The sequence below is a fragment of the Anser brachyrhynchus genome, assembly GCF_964034855.1.
Source record: "Anser brachyrhynchus genome assembly, chromosome: 5".
Lineage (NCBI taxonomy): Eukaryota > Metazoa > Chordata > Aves > Anseriformes > Anatidae > Anser > Anser brachyrhynchus.
The window spans coordinates 13,838,524-13,851,947 of NC_137699.1; the positions used below are offsets into that span (position 1 = coordinate 13,838,524).

Consider the following 13,424-nt stretch of genomic DNA (forward strand, 5'->3'; position numbering starts at 1 on the left):
ACGCTAATTGCTCTGCCAATTAAATACCTGCAGGTGCTTTCCTCTATGCTCGTGGTACAGCAGCACTCCCTCCAGACCGGGCGGTGCGATGCGGTGCGATGCGATGCGATGCAATGCTGCTTGGGAATTAATTAAGTGGAAGCTCGTTAAGCTGCAGAGGTGGAAAGTGAAAGATCCCAGACTGCTTGCTGGCTGCAGGGCTGAGGTGCTGAACCCACCGTACTGTGCAACCACCTCCTGCTGCAGAAGGTGAGCTGGCCTTGCACGAGCTTTTACTGGCCCTGTGAGTATTTTCTCCTCAGGTTACAACATACTTACAAAATAGTCCTGAAGTTTGGAGCCAGGCTCGCTGAAGTGCTCTGCACAGCTTGCACTCTTTTGCATCCCCAAAAGCTGTCGGGGCCCTCTCTGCTCCATGTCCTCTGCTCGCTCCTGGAAGCAGCCCCAGCCTGGGGTGTCCCTGGTGAGACACTGGGAGCCCAGAGGTGGGAGAAGCCACCCGACGGCAGCAATGCTGCCCACAGCCAGGGGTTTCCTCCTCGGCCACCTGGATCCTCAGCCACATGAGGTGGACATTCGACAGCAGCCAGAAATCCTCCCTGAATTTGCTGAGTCAAATATAACTAAAAGAGAACAAGTCTTGGGGAACACGTCCTGTGAGGAGCGGCTGAGAGAGCTGGGGCTGTTTAGCTTGGAGAAGAGACCTCACCGTACTTTACAATTGCCTTACAGGATGTCGTAGTGAGGTGGGGATCAGGCTCTTCTCCCAAGCACCAAGTGATAAGACTAGGGGAAATGGCCTCAAGTTTTACCAGGGGAGGTTTAGGTTGGCCATTAGGAGAAATGTCTTTACTGAAAGAGTAGTGTAGTATCGGAACAGGCTGCCCAGGGAAGTGGTTGAGTCACCATCCCTGGTGGTTTCGTCTTCAAGAAAGGTGTAAATGTAGAACTTACAGCATGGTTTAGTGGTGGACTTGTCAGTACTAGGTTAAGGGTTGGACTAGATGATCTTAGAGGTCTTTTCCAGCCCGAATATTTCCCCAAAAGGTTTTTGTGGATTCACAGAATTAAACAAACCACCACCACAACCAAAAAAAAAAAAAAACCAACAGGAAATGAGATCCATAAGGTGCACAGAGAGGACATTTTTCCCTTCTGTGATGCCACAGGAGCAATAGCACTGCACCATTCAGCCTATCCAGAGAACAGCTTTTACTCACCCCGCTGGGTGCTCCTCGGGACAGGATGATTTACGCGTGCAGCAATCTGAGAGTAAAATCGGGTCACATTAAAAACAACTTCTGCCATGCAATTTCCTGTGAATCAGAGGATTTGTCCCCTGGGCTCCCTCCAGCCCTGCCTGTTCTGCCCAATCTGCCCTCCACCCCAAGCCCCATCCTGCTTTTCCACCAGTTTGGCTCCCAGCCCCTCCCTGCAGACGTAGGATGCTCGTGCCTACTCGCTGCCATCCTGAGCATCACCACAAGTGGCATCTGCTGGATGATTTTTAAGCTGTGAACCGCTGAAGGGAAATGTACAGCCCACGTCTCAAGCCTGGGTAGTGGGTGACAGACTCAAAAGCCTCTGATACAGTCATTAGCCCCAGTGAAGTGAATTTAATAAGGTTTGTTGTAGCTTCTGTTTTTTTGTTTTTTAATCCTTACAGGACAGATATCCATGATGCTAAAAAGCATTGCAATAGAAACCTTCAAAATGAGTAAAGGAGGCCTGGCACAAGGTTTGCTTTTCTACCTGCGTGCAGTATGGCCTCTCCAGGACAGAGGTAAAACACCCTACGTTTTCACCCTTTTGCCTAGCTCGTAACAGCTGGGAAGATAAACGATAGCCTGTCTTTAGCACTGGCATCTCCCATGTGCATGTCGGTCGCTTCGAGAGGGAGCAGAAAAATGTTAACAAAGAACTGTTGGAGAGAAACTTGTTTACTCAGCCTCTCCAATGGGATACGTCTTTTTTTCTCAAATATTGTGCTACAACAGATTCTCGAACCCTCTTTATCCTCTGCGTTAACATCCAGCACAGCTTGGGTTTGTGTCTTGAAAGAGAAAAGTGAGCAGGGCACCCCAGGGAAGCTGGAGCCCGAGGCCCCGGTGCCCGATGGAGGCGGGCAGTGGCTGACGCCTGCTGCGAGCCCCGCTGCTGGACGGGGGCAGAGGGCGGCGTGCTCACAGCCTCCTGAGGGGACCAGGCAGCGCCTGCACCTCTGGGACTTGTACCAGGGGTGGAAGCAAAGCACGACCGAAAAGCAGACCGAGCCTGCAGTACGGGGAGGATGCTGTGCAACCTCACAGAGCTCATTAGCACTCCGCGTACCTTACGCAACGCTTAGGCAGACGGCTGTAGCGTTCCCAGAGATGCTTCAAACCCTTTTGCAAAACCAAAGCTCCCAGAGCTGTAACAGCTTTAGGAGAATTCACTGACAACAACGTAGCCCAGCCGCTGGAAGCCGATCACTTCGGACAGCACCTGGCTTGCCGGCTGGCAGCTGTCCCGGAGGCGAGGCCGCGGCGCCTTGCGGGCAGGCGGTGCGCGGGGCTGTGCCCGCACAGCGAGCAGCCGCTGGGCTCCGGCAGCAAGGGGAGCCGAGGTGGCTCGCAGAGCCATGCAGGGCTTAAACGCCTCCTGGGCAGCGGGGGGGCAGAGCCCAGAGCCGCTGAGTGCACCCTCCTCCTCCTCCCTGATGGTTTTCCTCAGCTTTAAGCCAGAGCCAGGCTTCAGCCGTGCTCCTCGGGCAGCCCGCCTGCACTCAGGTGGGTGCAGACGCACCCCACGGGGTGCCCCCATCGCCACCACCTTCCCCTCCTGCCTCTGGGCCAGCCCTCACGGCCCCCGGGGAAGCCAGCGGGATGCTGTTCATCAGGAGCCACTTCGCCAGCTGTAAGGACAGGCTTAGGAAAAGCTCCCACCCCCCAAGGGTCTACCCCCAGGAGTGTTAGCTGGAGGCTGCAAATCCCTAGGGGGTAATCCCTCGTAATGGGGAAGTGTAATCTGCCCGAGGGGTGCCCTGAGGGAGGACGTGCCGTGGGAGCAGGCTGTCAGCGCAGGAACAGCGCAAGGGAACAGAGAAATTCTCGGTCCAGGGATTTGCTTCTCCTGCAGAGAGACTCAGGCACTCCTCAGCACAAATACCGTGGTCGGAGAGACGGGGAAGTCTGTCACACGCACACCGAAGCCCCACATAACTCCGCTGCCACCCCACACGGGAAAGCCTCTGCTTTTCGGCTGCAAGACAAGCCCGTCCTGTCCCCAAATCGCCGCTCACCCTACCAAACCAACCCGTGCTCGCTCCAGCTGCGGCGCCCGGCAGCTCAGGGGCTGGAAGGGACAACAGCAATTCGTAGGAGACCAGAAAGCACACGTCCAGCTCTGAACAAACTACACCTGCCCAGCTGCGTTAACGTTTTCAGGCACAAGCACTTCCAAACAGTCCTCAAACATCAAGCTACTTTAACACGAAGATCTCTGAAAGGCAAATAAATTTGTCTAAAATCAGCCTAGCTTGTGTCCTGTCTCATCAGCGTGTACCTGGCGGCACAGACCTCGAAACCTCTCCGAGCAGCATCCCTGGGGAGAGCGCTGCTGCTTCTGCACGGGCTGCCGGCAGCCTCTGAGCCCCTCCAGCCCCCGCCAGAGGGGCAAGGAGAGCCCGAAGAGGACAGCAGGACCCCGAAAAAAGGACAGTCCGGTAGGTACTGTGCAAATATATCGGATTTTATTACTCTTTTATGGAAATAATAACAGACATTCGGGTAGAAACATATTAAATTAACGCAGTCAACAGTTTAAATGCAAAAATAAATATAAAGTCCAGCAGCTCAATGCATCTAAAACAGCTCATATTTCTTCTAACGAATAGAAAAGATTTTTTTTTTCCTTTTTTTTGTGTGTCTTTCAGACGGAGAGTTTCGTACAATCGAATAGGAACGCAGGTACAAGCGCTTTCTCAGAAAACATCCCGGCCCGCCGGGCGCCCCGCCGAGCCTCCCTGCGGCCGGGTCCCTGCCGGAGCGGGGCGGGCGCAGTCCCACCGGGCCGGGCCGGGCCGTGCCGAGCCGGGCCGGGCCGTGCCGCCCTCAGAGGGCCGAGTCCGAGTCGCTGGAGTCGAGGCTGTTGCGCAGGCGGCAGCTGCCCAGGCGGTCCCGCTGCAGGCTGAGGTTCTGGGTGCTGCGCCGCAGGCACTCGAGGGACTGCAGGAAGGACTTCTTGGCCTTCTCCTCCTCCATGGGGGACACCCCCTCCTCCTCCACCTCCTGGATCTCGTCGAAAGTCACCGGCTGCGTCTTGAAGCGCGACTGCCGCGGCCGCCGCAGCTTGCCCCGGGGGGCTCGGGCCGGCCGGGCGGGCGGGGGGAACTCCTCGGCCACGCAGACGAAGTGGGGGGGCATCACCGCCTGGTAGCTCGAGCAGACGCCCAGCAGCTCGGCGGGCTTGGCGGCCATCCTGCCGCCCGCCGGGGGGCACCGGGCCGGGCCGGGGGGCGGCGCCGGGGCCGGCGGGGCGGGGGGCGCTGCCTCGGCCGTGCCGGGAGCCGGGTCCCGGCGGGGGGGGGGGAGAGCGGCGAGGAGCCGGGGCGATGGGAGCCGAGCGGTGCGGAGCCGAGCCGGGTGACGGGAGCCGAGCGGTGCGGTACCGGGCGGCGGGAGCGGTGCTGAGCCGGGAGGGGGGAAGCTGAGCCGGGCGATGCGTAGCCCCTCGCGTCCCGCCTGCCCCGGCAGAGCGGCTGGGCTCGGCGCGGCTCGGCACGGCCGCTATATAGCCCGCGCTGCCCACGCCCGAGCATGCTCAGACGGCGGCGGGGCCCCCCCGCTGCCCGCTTCCCTTCCGCCGCTCCGCCCCCGGCACCGCCGCCCCCCGGCCCCCCCCTGCCCACGGCCGGGGCCAGGCCCAAGCTGCTGCCCCCTCCCCCCCCCCCCGGTGCCAGGGTCAGCCCGATGTAAGGGGCTGGGGCCGTCCCCACCTCCCTCCCGGCTGCGGTTTGATCCGGGATTAAGTACCTGCTTCGGAGTGACTCCGGGTTCCTGCTTCGCCGAGGGGTCCTAAAATTGCTCTGGGAGAAAGGTGACCGGCGGCTCTCGTCAGCGCGCCTCAGAGGGCTGCTGGCTGCTCCGCTTGTCGCCGGCGCCGAGGGATCGCTCGGAGCCTTGGCTGCAGACAGCATCTGGCTGCAGTCTCGCCGCTCCTTGGCTCCCCAAAGCAGCTCCGGGGCCAGGCCTCAGTTTGAAGCCTTTTTATTGGGAGACGCAATTAACTTAATAAGGGAACAATTTTCTGTCGGGTCAAACTGAATCATTCCAGTTTGGAGAAGACGGTGTTTTTTACTGTTGATTTTAATGGCTAAATTTAGCCCCCTGAAGCCCTGACTGCATTACGAGGACTTTCTCTCCAAGGGACCCGCTTACAGCAGATTTTATTCCTGAGAACTGGACTCTGCAGCACGGCGAGGACCGAGCTGTGCTTCCTCAGCACAGCCCTTGGGGAGGGCAGGACCGCGGGGTGAGACCTGGAGGACCCCTGGGGCCGAGCTCGCCTCTCCTGCAGGAGCAAACTGGCAGCAGAGGAAAGCATCTCACATTCATGTGAAGCAAGGTAAATTTAATCTGCTCTAGCAACAGCCTTAGCATAAGAGGATCCAAGGCCCTGCAGAAAAAAGGCCAGTTGACTCACTGCCTGAAATTCAACACGAGCATCCCCGAACTACCCACTGAGTTTCGTAAAGAAAGTTCAGTGAGGGCAAACTGCTTCCCTTGCAGGTAGGACGAACACCAAATTCCCTCGCAATTAGGACTATAAAAGGCTCTGGGAAATTTCCGTGCTGAGTTGGAGCAACATCACCATGGTAATAACCAGGAAGCCTTAAGTTTTTGTTTGAGACAATTCAGAAAAAAATATCCTGTGACATAAACCCCCAAGTCAGGTCTGCAATGCGCTAATGTAAAAAACTATATTTATTCCAGTGGCTTAAATCATGCCTTTAATCTAGGTTGCTCCCGGTATTGAAATGTGACCTCATCGTATAGATTACAGAAACCCTTGGCCATGGTGATCATACGAGGGGATTTCTTTCCTGCATAGCATGGAGCTGAAGTCACATCGCGCGCCAGGGCACCGCACCCGGGCTGCAGGGACCTCTGCCCGAGGCTGGGAGCATGTCGAGTGCCGTACGGTTCACGTAAAATATATCACTGCCCAACTTTGGGAAGCTCAAGCGCCAGATTGAGAGAAGAAACAGCCAACATGGCTGAAACGCTATCAGGGAAATGATTTTATGGCATGGGGTCACTCGTCTGACAATGCAATTACAGGAGACACGCAGCCTTTTAGCGACTCCTCTTGCTGGCTACCACAGTGAGTGCCACACAAGGGGAAGGAAAGAGTAAGATGGGGGGGGAGATGGTGACATCCACCTCCATGCTTATACCCAGCAGAGGCGTTTCAAATCTCCTCCCAAAAAGCTCTCGAGAGGAAAACCTGCCTCTCGCTGCCCTGCCAGCCGGCACTGCCAGTCCCGCTTTTTGGTTCTGCGAGCCTGCACGCCGTGACTGGCAGCACGCACCAGCCCTTTGGGATCTTGCTCCTGGCAATAATTCACGAGGTAACGGGAAGGGGCTCAGGTTCTTCTCCCATTCAGTTCGCATCTCGAAACAACCAGTTTTACAACAAAAACTGCAACCTAACAGGTCCCGGCTCACAAATACGAAAGCACGAAATGGATAAACAGGTAATCGATACAAACTACTTCTGGAAGCAGAAAAAAAAAATCTTCTCACCCTTTTCTCTGCACGCACGCATGATTTAACCTTGAATTCGTTATCTTCCTGATGGGGGAACCCAGGTTACTCAAGAAGGCCTAATGGAAACCCACTTTGAGTCTGCCGACTGGAAAACCATCACTAATTTCTGGTGACTGTACGCCAACAGAGCAAAGCAGAGCACAGGGAGTTGTTTGGTTCATTACCTGCAAGGGTTACGCTCCCCAGGTTGCTGGATCCGAGACGTGCCCTTTCCTTATGCATTTTTTTAGCCTTTGTCTTTCTTCCCAGTGTTTCTAGCTGGGACTGCAGCAGCCTGGTAACATTTTTCCTTTAAAAAAAAAAGTGCCAAATTTGCCATTTGAAAATTAAATTTGGCTAAGTCGCGGATTCACAGCTTCTTACAGACAGCCTCACAGCTACCACAATCATCATGTCCTCGGCCCGTCCCAGAAACCTCCCCCTCGGCCACAGCCACCTCGGTGCTGGCCCCACGCCCCCAGCCCCTCAGGCTGGGAACTCCCCGGGGCCACGAGGCAGCGCTGGCCACCTCAAGCCTGAGCACATTCCCTCCGTTATGTTACACGTGTGCTTACACAACCTACTTACGTGCGATGCCAGATCATTTCAGCTGCGTGGTCACAGATCAGGGACGTGCGTCTGGCACCGCGGGCAGTGCTGAAGGCGGTGCGGGCGGCTGGGTGCAGGGGACCCGGCAGCTGCTGGGGCTGGGAGGGCAACACGGCCCCTCCAAGGGCAGCACCAAGGCTAGAACAACACAGGGAACAACACGGGCAAGGGACGGAGCTGGGGGCGATGACTGGGACGGCAAAACCCGGCGGGGGCCATGCGGCACACTGCCCGCAGGATACGTGGTGTTCAGCTCTTCTCCAAACCCGCTTCCCCGCGCCAGCCTGCCGTGAGGTCTGGGACCGGGTCCATTCCCTCAAGCACAGCAGTCAGCACTGCAGGGCGAGGATGCACCCACAGCACGACTGCAGATGACGGCAAAGACTCGCTAATTCTTGTGAGGAGCTCGGACGATAGGACAGCATGGCTAACGCCAAGTGCGTTCAGAGATCCCACCCCCTCGGATAGCTCACTTTCAGTCTTGCCTGTTTATGTGCTTCAAGCCACAATAAATCCCATAAAGCTGCTCTCTACCAGTTGGACAGCGTACAGACCAAAACATTCGAATGTATTAATGCTCCTTACAGAAATATATCATATTATTCTGCTTTTAATTATTTTAATTGTAAAGTGATAGCTGAAGTGAAGCCAGCATCTCAGCAGCAATGTCACAGAATAACAGCATTTGGCTGTCATCACGCTACCACTAATAAATGTGGTAATAAAGCTCTTTGTTTTCAAAAAGAGCTGCAAAATGTTCCCTGACGGAAACTGCTGCATTAAATTTCCTTTGTTTGGCCTGACGGGCGTCAGAACGGATGGCAGCTTTTCCCAGCACTGCTACTGACGTATCAGGACATGATGCTGCGAGGATACAAGATAAGAATGCAGCTCAGACAACAGACGAGCGGTTATTTCAGAAACATCAGCTGCTCAAAGAAAGAATCTGTGCTTTTAACCAACAGAGAGACCTGCCTACTCCTGCTGCTTTTGCTACACAAGTCGCAGGCGCTCAAAGCGAAGTTCCGCTATGACCTTCCACGGCTTTACCTGTACACGTATTTCTACCTCTAATTGTTACTGTGATGCTACTAATCAAGCAGTGCTTGCAATTCATAAAGCACATCCTGACTTAGATTGAGAAGCTTGACAAATATTTTTCCCTGAGAAAACACATTTTCAAAAGAAGTTTTTGGGGAAAACACTCTTTTGTGCATGTGGGGGAGAACTTCACTGACAAGCGCAGGGATTTCCAGTCCCTCCGCACGGTCCATGCCCAGCTGGTAGCCGGGACGGTGCTGGGGGCGCGTGCCTGCTTCCAGGCACAGGACCAGGAATGTTTTTGGGGAAGGACTGAGGAGGGGAGGATTCCCTGCTCCTCCCCGGGCAGCTGTGCTGAGCACGTGACGCTGGGTTCGGTGTTTCTTCTGCACCCAGCTGCTGAGTTTTGCAAGAGCTGAGGAAACGTGATTATTTCTGAGACCTTTATTACCCTCTGTCAGATCTGGACAAAACCAACCAGTGAGCTCTTCATTAGCCAGGGAGGGCTGACAGCACAGGCACATAAGCTCTGGCTTCTTTGGAAGTCAGACAAAACCAAAAGCTTTCCCATGTGAGCCGAGATTTATAACCATAGGCTGGTGCCACGGGTGGGATCCCAGCACTCCTGAAGTATTTGATCTTCCATTTTCTTCTGTGTCTAAAAACACTGCAGAGCACCCAGGTATTTCAGCAGAACACATTTCCTTTTTTCCCTCCCTCTTCTTTTTAAGCCTATTTACAAGTAGTGAAGAAAGAAATCAACTGGAGTCTAGGGATGAAAATGTAAAGTTTCTCCACAATGAACTATCAGACCTTAGGTAATCATATCCTGCAGAATGTTGTTTAATCAATCTAACCCTCTTCAGGGACTTTAGGCAAAAACTGCGAAAGTGACACCAGTAAATAGCTGAATGCTGCTTGTCCCAGCAGCCAAAGCCCTGCCTTGAGGAGAGGATCCAATGTGATGCTAACGCTGACAAGCAGAAAGGAAAAAAAGAGTAATCGAATCCCTGCCAGATGAAAGCCAATTGTACTCAAAGCTGAGGACTGACCTGAGCGCCAGGAAGTTTTTCTAAGACAGAACAGAGCCATTGTGCTCTAGGCAAGGGAGGCCAAGGCAGGAGCTAACTGAGGAGGTGATGGAAGAGAAGAGAAAAGCACCCAGTGCAACGCGGAGAGCTTTCAGGGAGAAGCAGCCCACACTCAGCTGCTGGATTGTACCCGTGGCAGCACCGAGGCCTGAAGGGTTTCCTCGCGCTGCCGCTTGCCCTCCAGCAAGTCACGCCTCTGTCTGTTCCTGCTTCATCCTTTGCTGTCTGCATCAGAAGCTCCTCAGGGCAAGAAGTCCTCCCGCAGCACGCCCCAGCCGTGGTGAGGACCCGACGGGCAGCCGCGAGTCACCAGCACGACTTCCATCCCACGCAGCGCCGGGGCTCTCCTGGCCGTGCTGCCTGCCGGGCAGCTGGCTCTGTGCTCCGCTCTGCTCGAAGGGACCGCGCTCGGCTCAGCTCCCTGGCTCAGCCCCCGCAGGGCTGCATGGCAGCCTGCCCTGGCGCAAGGGAACTGCTGGAAGCGCGCCCGGGCAGAGGGCTGGCACAGGTAGCTCCCTGCTCAGCTGAGCTGCACCGTCAGCCTGCTCCGGTGGGGGTTTACACGGCGTCTCCACCGTGGGACCGAGTAGATAACAGCCTCATGTTGATGGCAAAGCAGCTGCGCAGGCAGCTACAGGCAGAAATCGGTTTTGGTTGAGCACCGCTCTGGATCAAACGAACGCTGTCTCTCTGGGTGATCCCCTGGGATCTGAAGCCTTGCTCAGCCAGAAAAAGCCTCCTGAGCGATCAGAACACAAAGAGGCTTTGTTTCTGCTGGAGAATCTAAATGAAATGTGGGGCCCTGCGAGACAGACCTCCTGGCTCCTTATTCTGATTAAAATTTTACACTATGCTACCCGCTCCCTTCCCTTAAAAGAGGGTGTCCCAGCTACCTGGAGACACGTCCTCAGAGCGGGAGAGGCCAAAAACCTGCCAGCCCACCTGTTCTTGACAGGAGCACGGAGTAACTCCCAGAGCCGCGCCGAATGCTATGCAGGAAACACACGAGGTAAATCAAATAGGTCGACAAGCGAGAAAGCACACATCTGTCATCTCGCTGAGTGAGTGGCCCTTTGGGAAGGGCCAGCGTTTTTACCGAGAACTGCTGCGGAGCCACTAAATAACACTTACAAGCCGCTCTCGGGCATGCCAAGAAAATGAGATGATACCGGCAGGATCTCAGCAGAAGTTCGGTGCAGGGAGGACAGGGCAGCGAGCGCCGATTTAAACAAATGGCACAGGTTGCTATGGAAACCTCAAGCATTTATAAGAAGCACTTCAAAAACAAAACAGAGTGAGGCAGATTTCATATCCACTCCGAAAATGTTTATGACCCGAAAAGGCAAAGTGGGTGTTAAATGCTTTTTAGCTAAGTCAATAGTACCGGCACTTGACGAGGAGGTATTATGGATTCGCAGCACCCATCGTACGTCTTCTGTCCTGAACCCCAGGAGAACAATCTTCTGTACTCTGCCAGTATTGTGGTACAAAAATTCTGGTTTCTTAACCCCTTCCTGGCACCCTGTCTCTTTCTAAATTACTACTGTCAGAAGGAAATTTCAGGTAGCTATATTAAACCCGTCAGTCATGACAAGTGGAAAATATATAGCTAGAATTAATCTGACACAGGAGAAATAAAATTATGTACTGCTTTACAGCTAATCACAGCCAAAAATAAAGATTTTTTTTTCTTGGAAAAGAGAAATGATGAACTTTACTCTTGATTTCAAACAGAACGTGCACAGATCAACCTGGTATGGCCCAACACTGGAATATTTAATCAGATAACCCCAAGCCTCATCAAGAGTTTGTGCTTGAATATTCAATTATCCGAATATCTTGAATATTCAATTATCTGAATATTCAAGCTCTGAATCCTTTGTACATGTAAAAACATTTGGGTTTGGATAAACCGAACAGTCCTGCAATGTATTTTACTTTGTATTATTGTAACAAATTCTGAGTTTACAACTTTTTCAGTAAGCTTTCGGCTGGGATTCCTGTACTGTCAAAACAGTCCTGGGAAGGAAGAAAACCTTGTCACTGGAAAATAAACCTTTCGGATAGCATTTTTAGAGATACTGTTTTCAAATCCACATAACTAGAGGAAAAGTTCCTCCAGCTGCTTGTAAGTTAAAGCCTAGGATGTAACTACACGTTTACATTGTACATAAACCTCACACTGCGCGCTTGACTCCAACAGCAGAAAGAGCTGAACAGTACCACTCCAAATTCTCAAGCTGGCTGGTCTCCAGCTAAAATTCAAGCCTTTAGGTGTCATGAAAACAACACCAGAATTAAAAACCTTTAAAAGCCCTACCTTTGCACACATCCGCTTTGGGAACCATGAGAGTGCTTGCAGTATTAAAGAACAGATTTCTACCTAGGAGAAAAACGTCCCCGCAGAAAGATCTCCTGAGGAGATGTGGGCTGGAATCTCCTCTGCTCGGAGCCATTTCCTGCGGTTCCGGAGGGCAGGAGGTTGCAATCTGCCGCCACCTGGCTAGGTGACTTTTTTGGGAGGAGGTGGGGGGAGGAAGGAAGGACCCACAACTTCCCAGCTGGCATGAAGAAACCTGACCTCTGTGCCAACTGTTCCCCTCGCAGCCAGGGCATGCAGGCCAGGGGGAGGAACCACGCCACGTGCCTTCTCCCCACCGTCATCCTGCTTAGGATACAAGCAGCAGCACGGCCGGCAAGAGCACGAGCAGCACACAGACAGCAGCAATAAAGTGATGTCACCCCAGGAGAGCTCCGTGGGATGCAGCATTTCTCTTGTAAATTGTTTTATTCTGGGGGGCAAACCTTTGTCTTCTTCCAGTTCAAACCAAATAAACAAAACTACAACACAGTTTGCTAACATTATAAATTGAAACTGAGAAAGTAAGCAAGGAACTGGTTTTTTCCTCAACAGCATCAGCCTCCAGGGCCCTGCCTGTGTGTCGTGGCTCCATTGAATTCAAACAAGTTGCAATTTCCATAGGTTCGGGTTTGTGAGTTTAAGAAGTTCCCACTAGTCCCCATCTCCTACTCCTCCTTGCAGCACGACTGCTTTTAACACAGTGTAAACAAATGTAGAACTAAATGTATGAACTACTAAAGGCTAACACGTTGCCTAGTCAGAATACCTGGAAAAATCAGATGCCCTTTGGTTAAGGAAAAACACTCTCTGTAAGGACTGCAATAACTGGGCACACATACAGGGACATGAACAAAGCACCAGTTACCTGAAGAAAATGAATTTTAAAGTAAATGTCCACCTGCTTCAGCATGAATTCTCAAGACATACATCACTGAGTCCATATCTTAGATTCAAGTGCAAGAAATTAATATTACTTTGGAAACTTATTTCAAACATATTTCCAAAAACATATTGCTTTAGGAACTGGGATAAAAGCGAAGAAATTATTAGATAACAAAATAAGTTTTCCAATAACATGCATTCATTTTAGAAGAATAAGTTATTTCAAAATCTGTATTGTGTTTTAAATAGAGAATCTGCTAATAAGTTTGTCTGATACACAAAGAAAATGTTTCTGCCAAATTTCAGAATACAGGGAATGAAACGACTCAACAGTCTGTCCTTTAGGTCATCAGTACCTTAAAGAATAGGCATAACTGAGTATCAACAACTTGACTGCTCTTGTCAAGAACAACTTTAAACTACAGAAAATGCTGGCTTAGAAGAGACAGGCGTTTTCCAACCACCAGCTTATTCTTGCATTAAAGAAGCTTGCCAGTGTGCTACAAGGCACAGAGTATTTACCCGTGCTTAGATCCTGCTTCAAGCCGAAAGCGAAGCCATACCCAACCTGTGTTTTGATCCAGGACAGGGGATGCCATCCGCTGCAGTGAGAACCACGCAGACAGCATGTGTGACGACTGAGAAGGCAAC

At 52.7% G+C, this 13,424-nt stretch overlaps 2 protein-coding genes across 4 annotated transcripts in view; both read right to left on the reverse strand.

Moving 5' to 3' along the window:
* Nucleotides 1-11,308, reverse strand: part of ACCS (1-aminocyclopropane-1-carboxylate synthase homolog (inactive)) — a 70,227-nt gene extending 58,919 nt beyond the window's left edge. The window contains exons 1-2 of one of the 3 annotated variants that reach the window (XM_080594577.1): nucleotides 9,660-11,308; nucleotides 5,013-7,535 (exon numbers count right to left, since the gene is read on the reverse strand). The gene's annotated coding sequence lies outside the window, so the exon portion shown is untranslated. Of the gene's footprint in view, nucleotides 1-5,012 lie in introns of all 3 variants that reach the window. The other 2 variants (XM_080594576.1, XM_080594575.1) reach the window with 2 other exon arrangements.
* Nucleotides 3,709-5,017, reverse strand: LOC308196098 (uncharacterized protein C11orf96 homolog). Its single transcript, XM_080594632.1, has one exon. It carries the CDS (start codon nucleotides 4,455-4,457, stop codon nucleotides 4,092-4,094), a length of 366 nt encoding a protein of 121 aa, XP_080450758.1. The 5' UTR covers nucleotides 4,458-5,017; the 3' UTR covers nucleotides 3,709-4,091.
* Nucleotides 11,309-13,424: the final 2,116 nt, after the last annotated feature.

What these genes read in the sequence shown, in the direction of transcription:
- LOC308196098 (XM_080594632.1), bottom strand. Translation starts at nt 4,457, where the DNA reads ATGGCCGCCAAGCCCGCCGAGCTGCTGGGCGTCTGCTCGAGCTACCAG.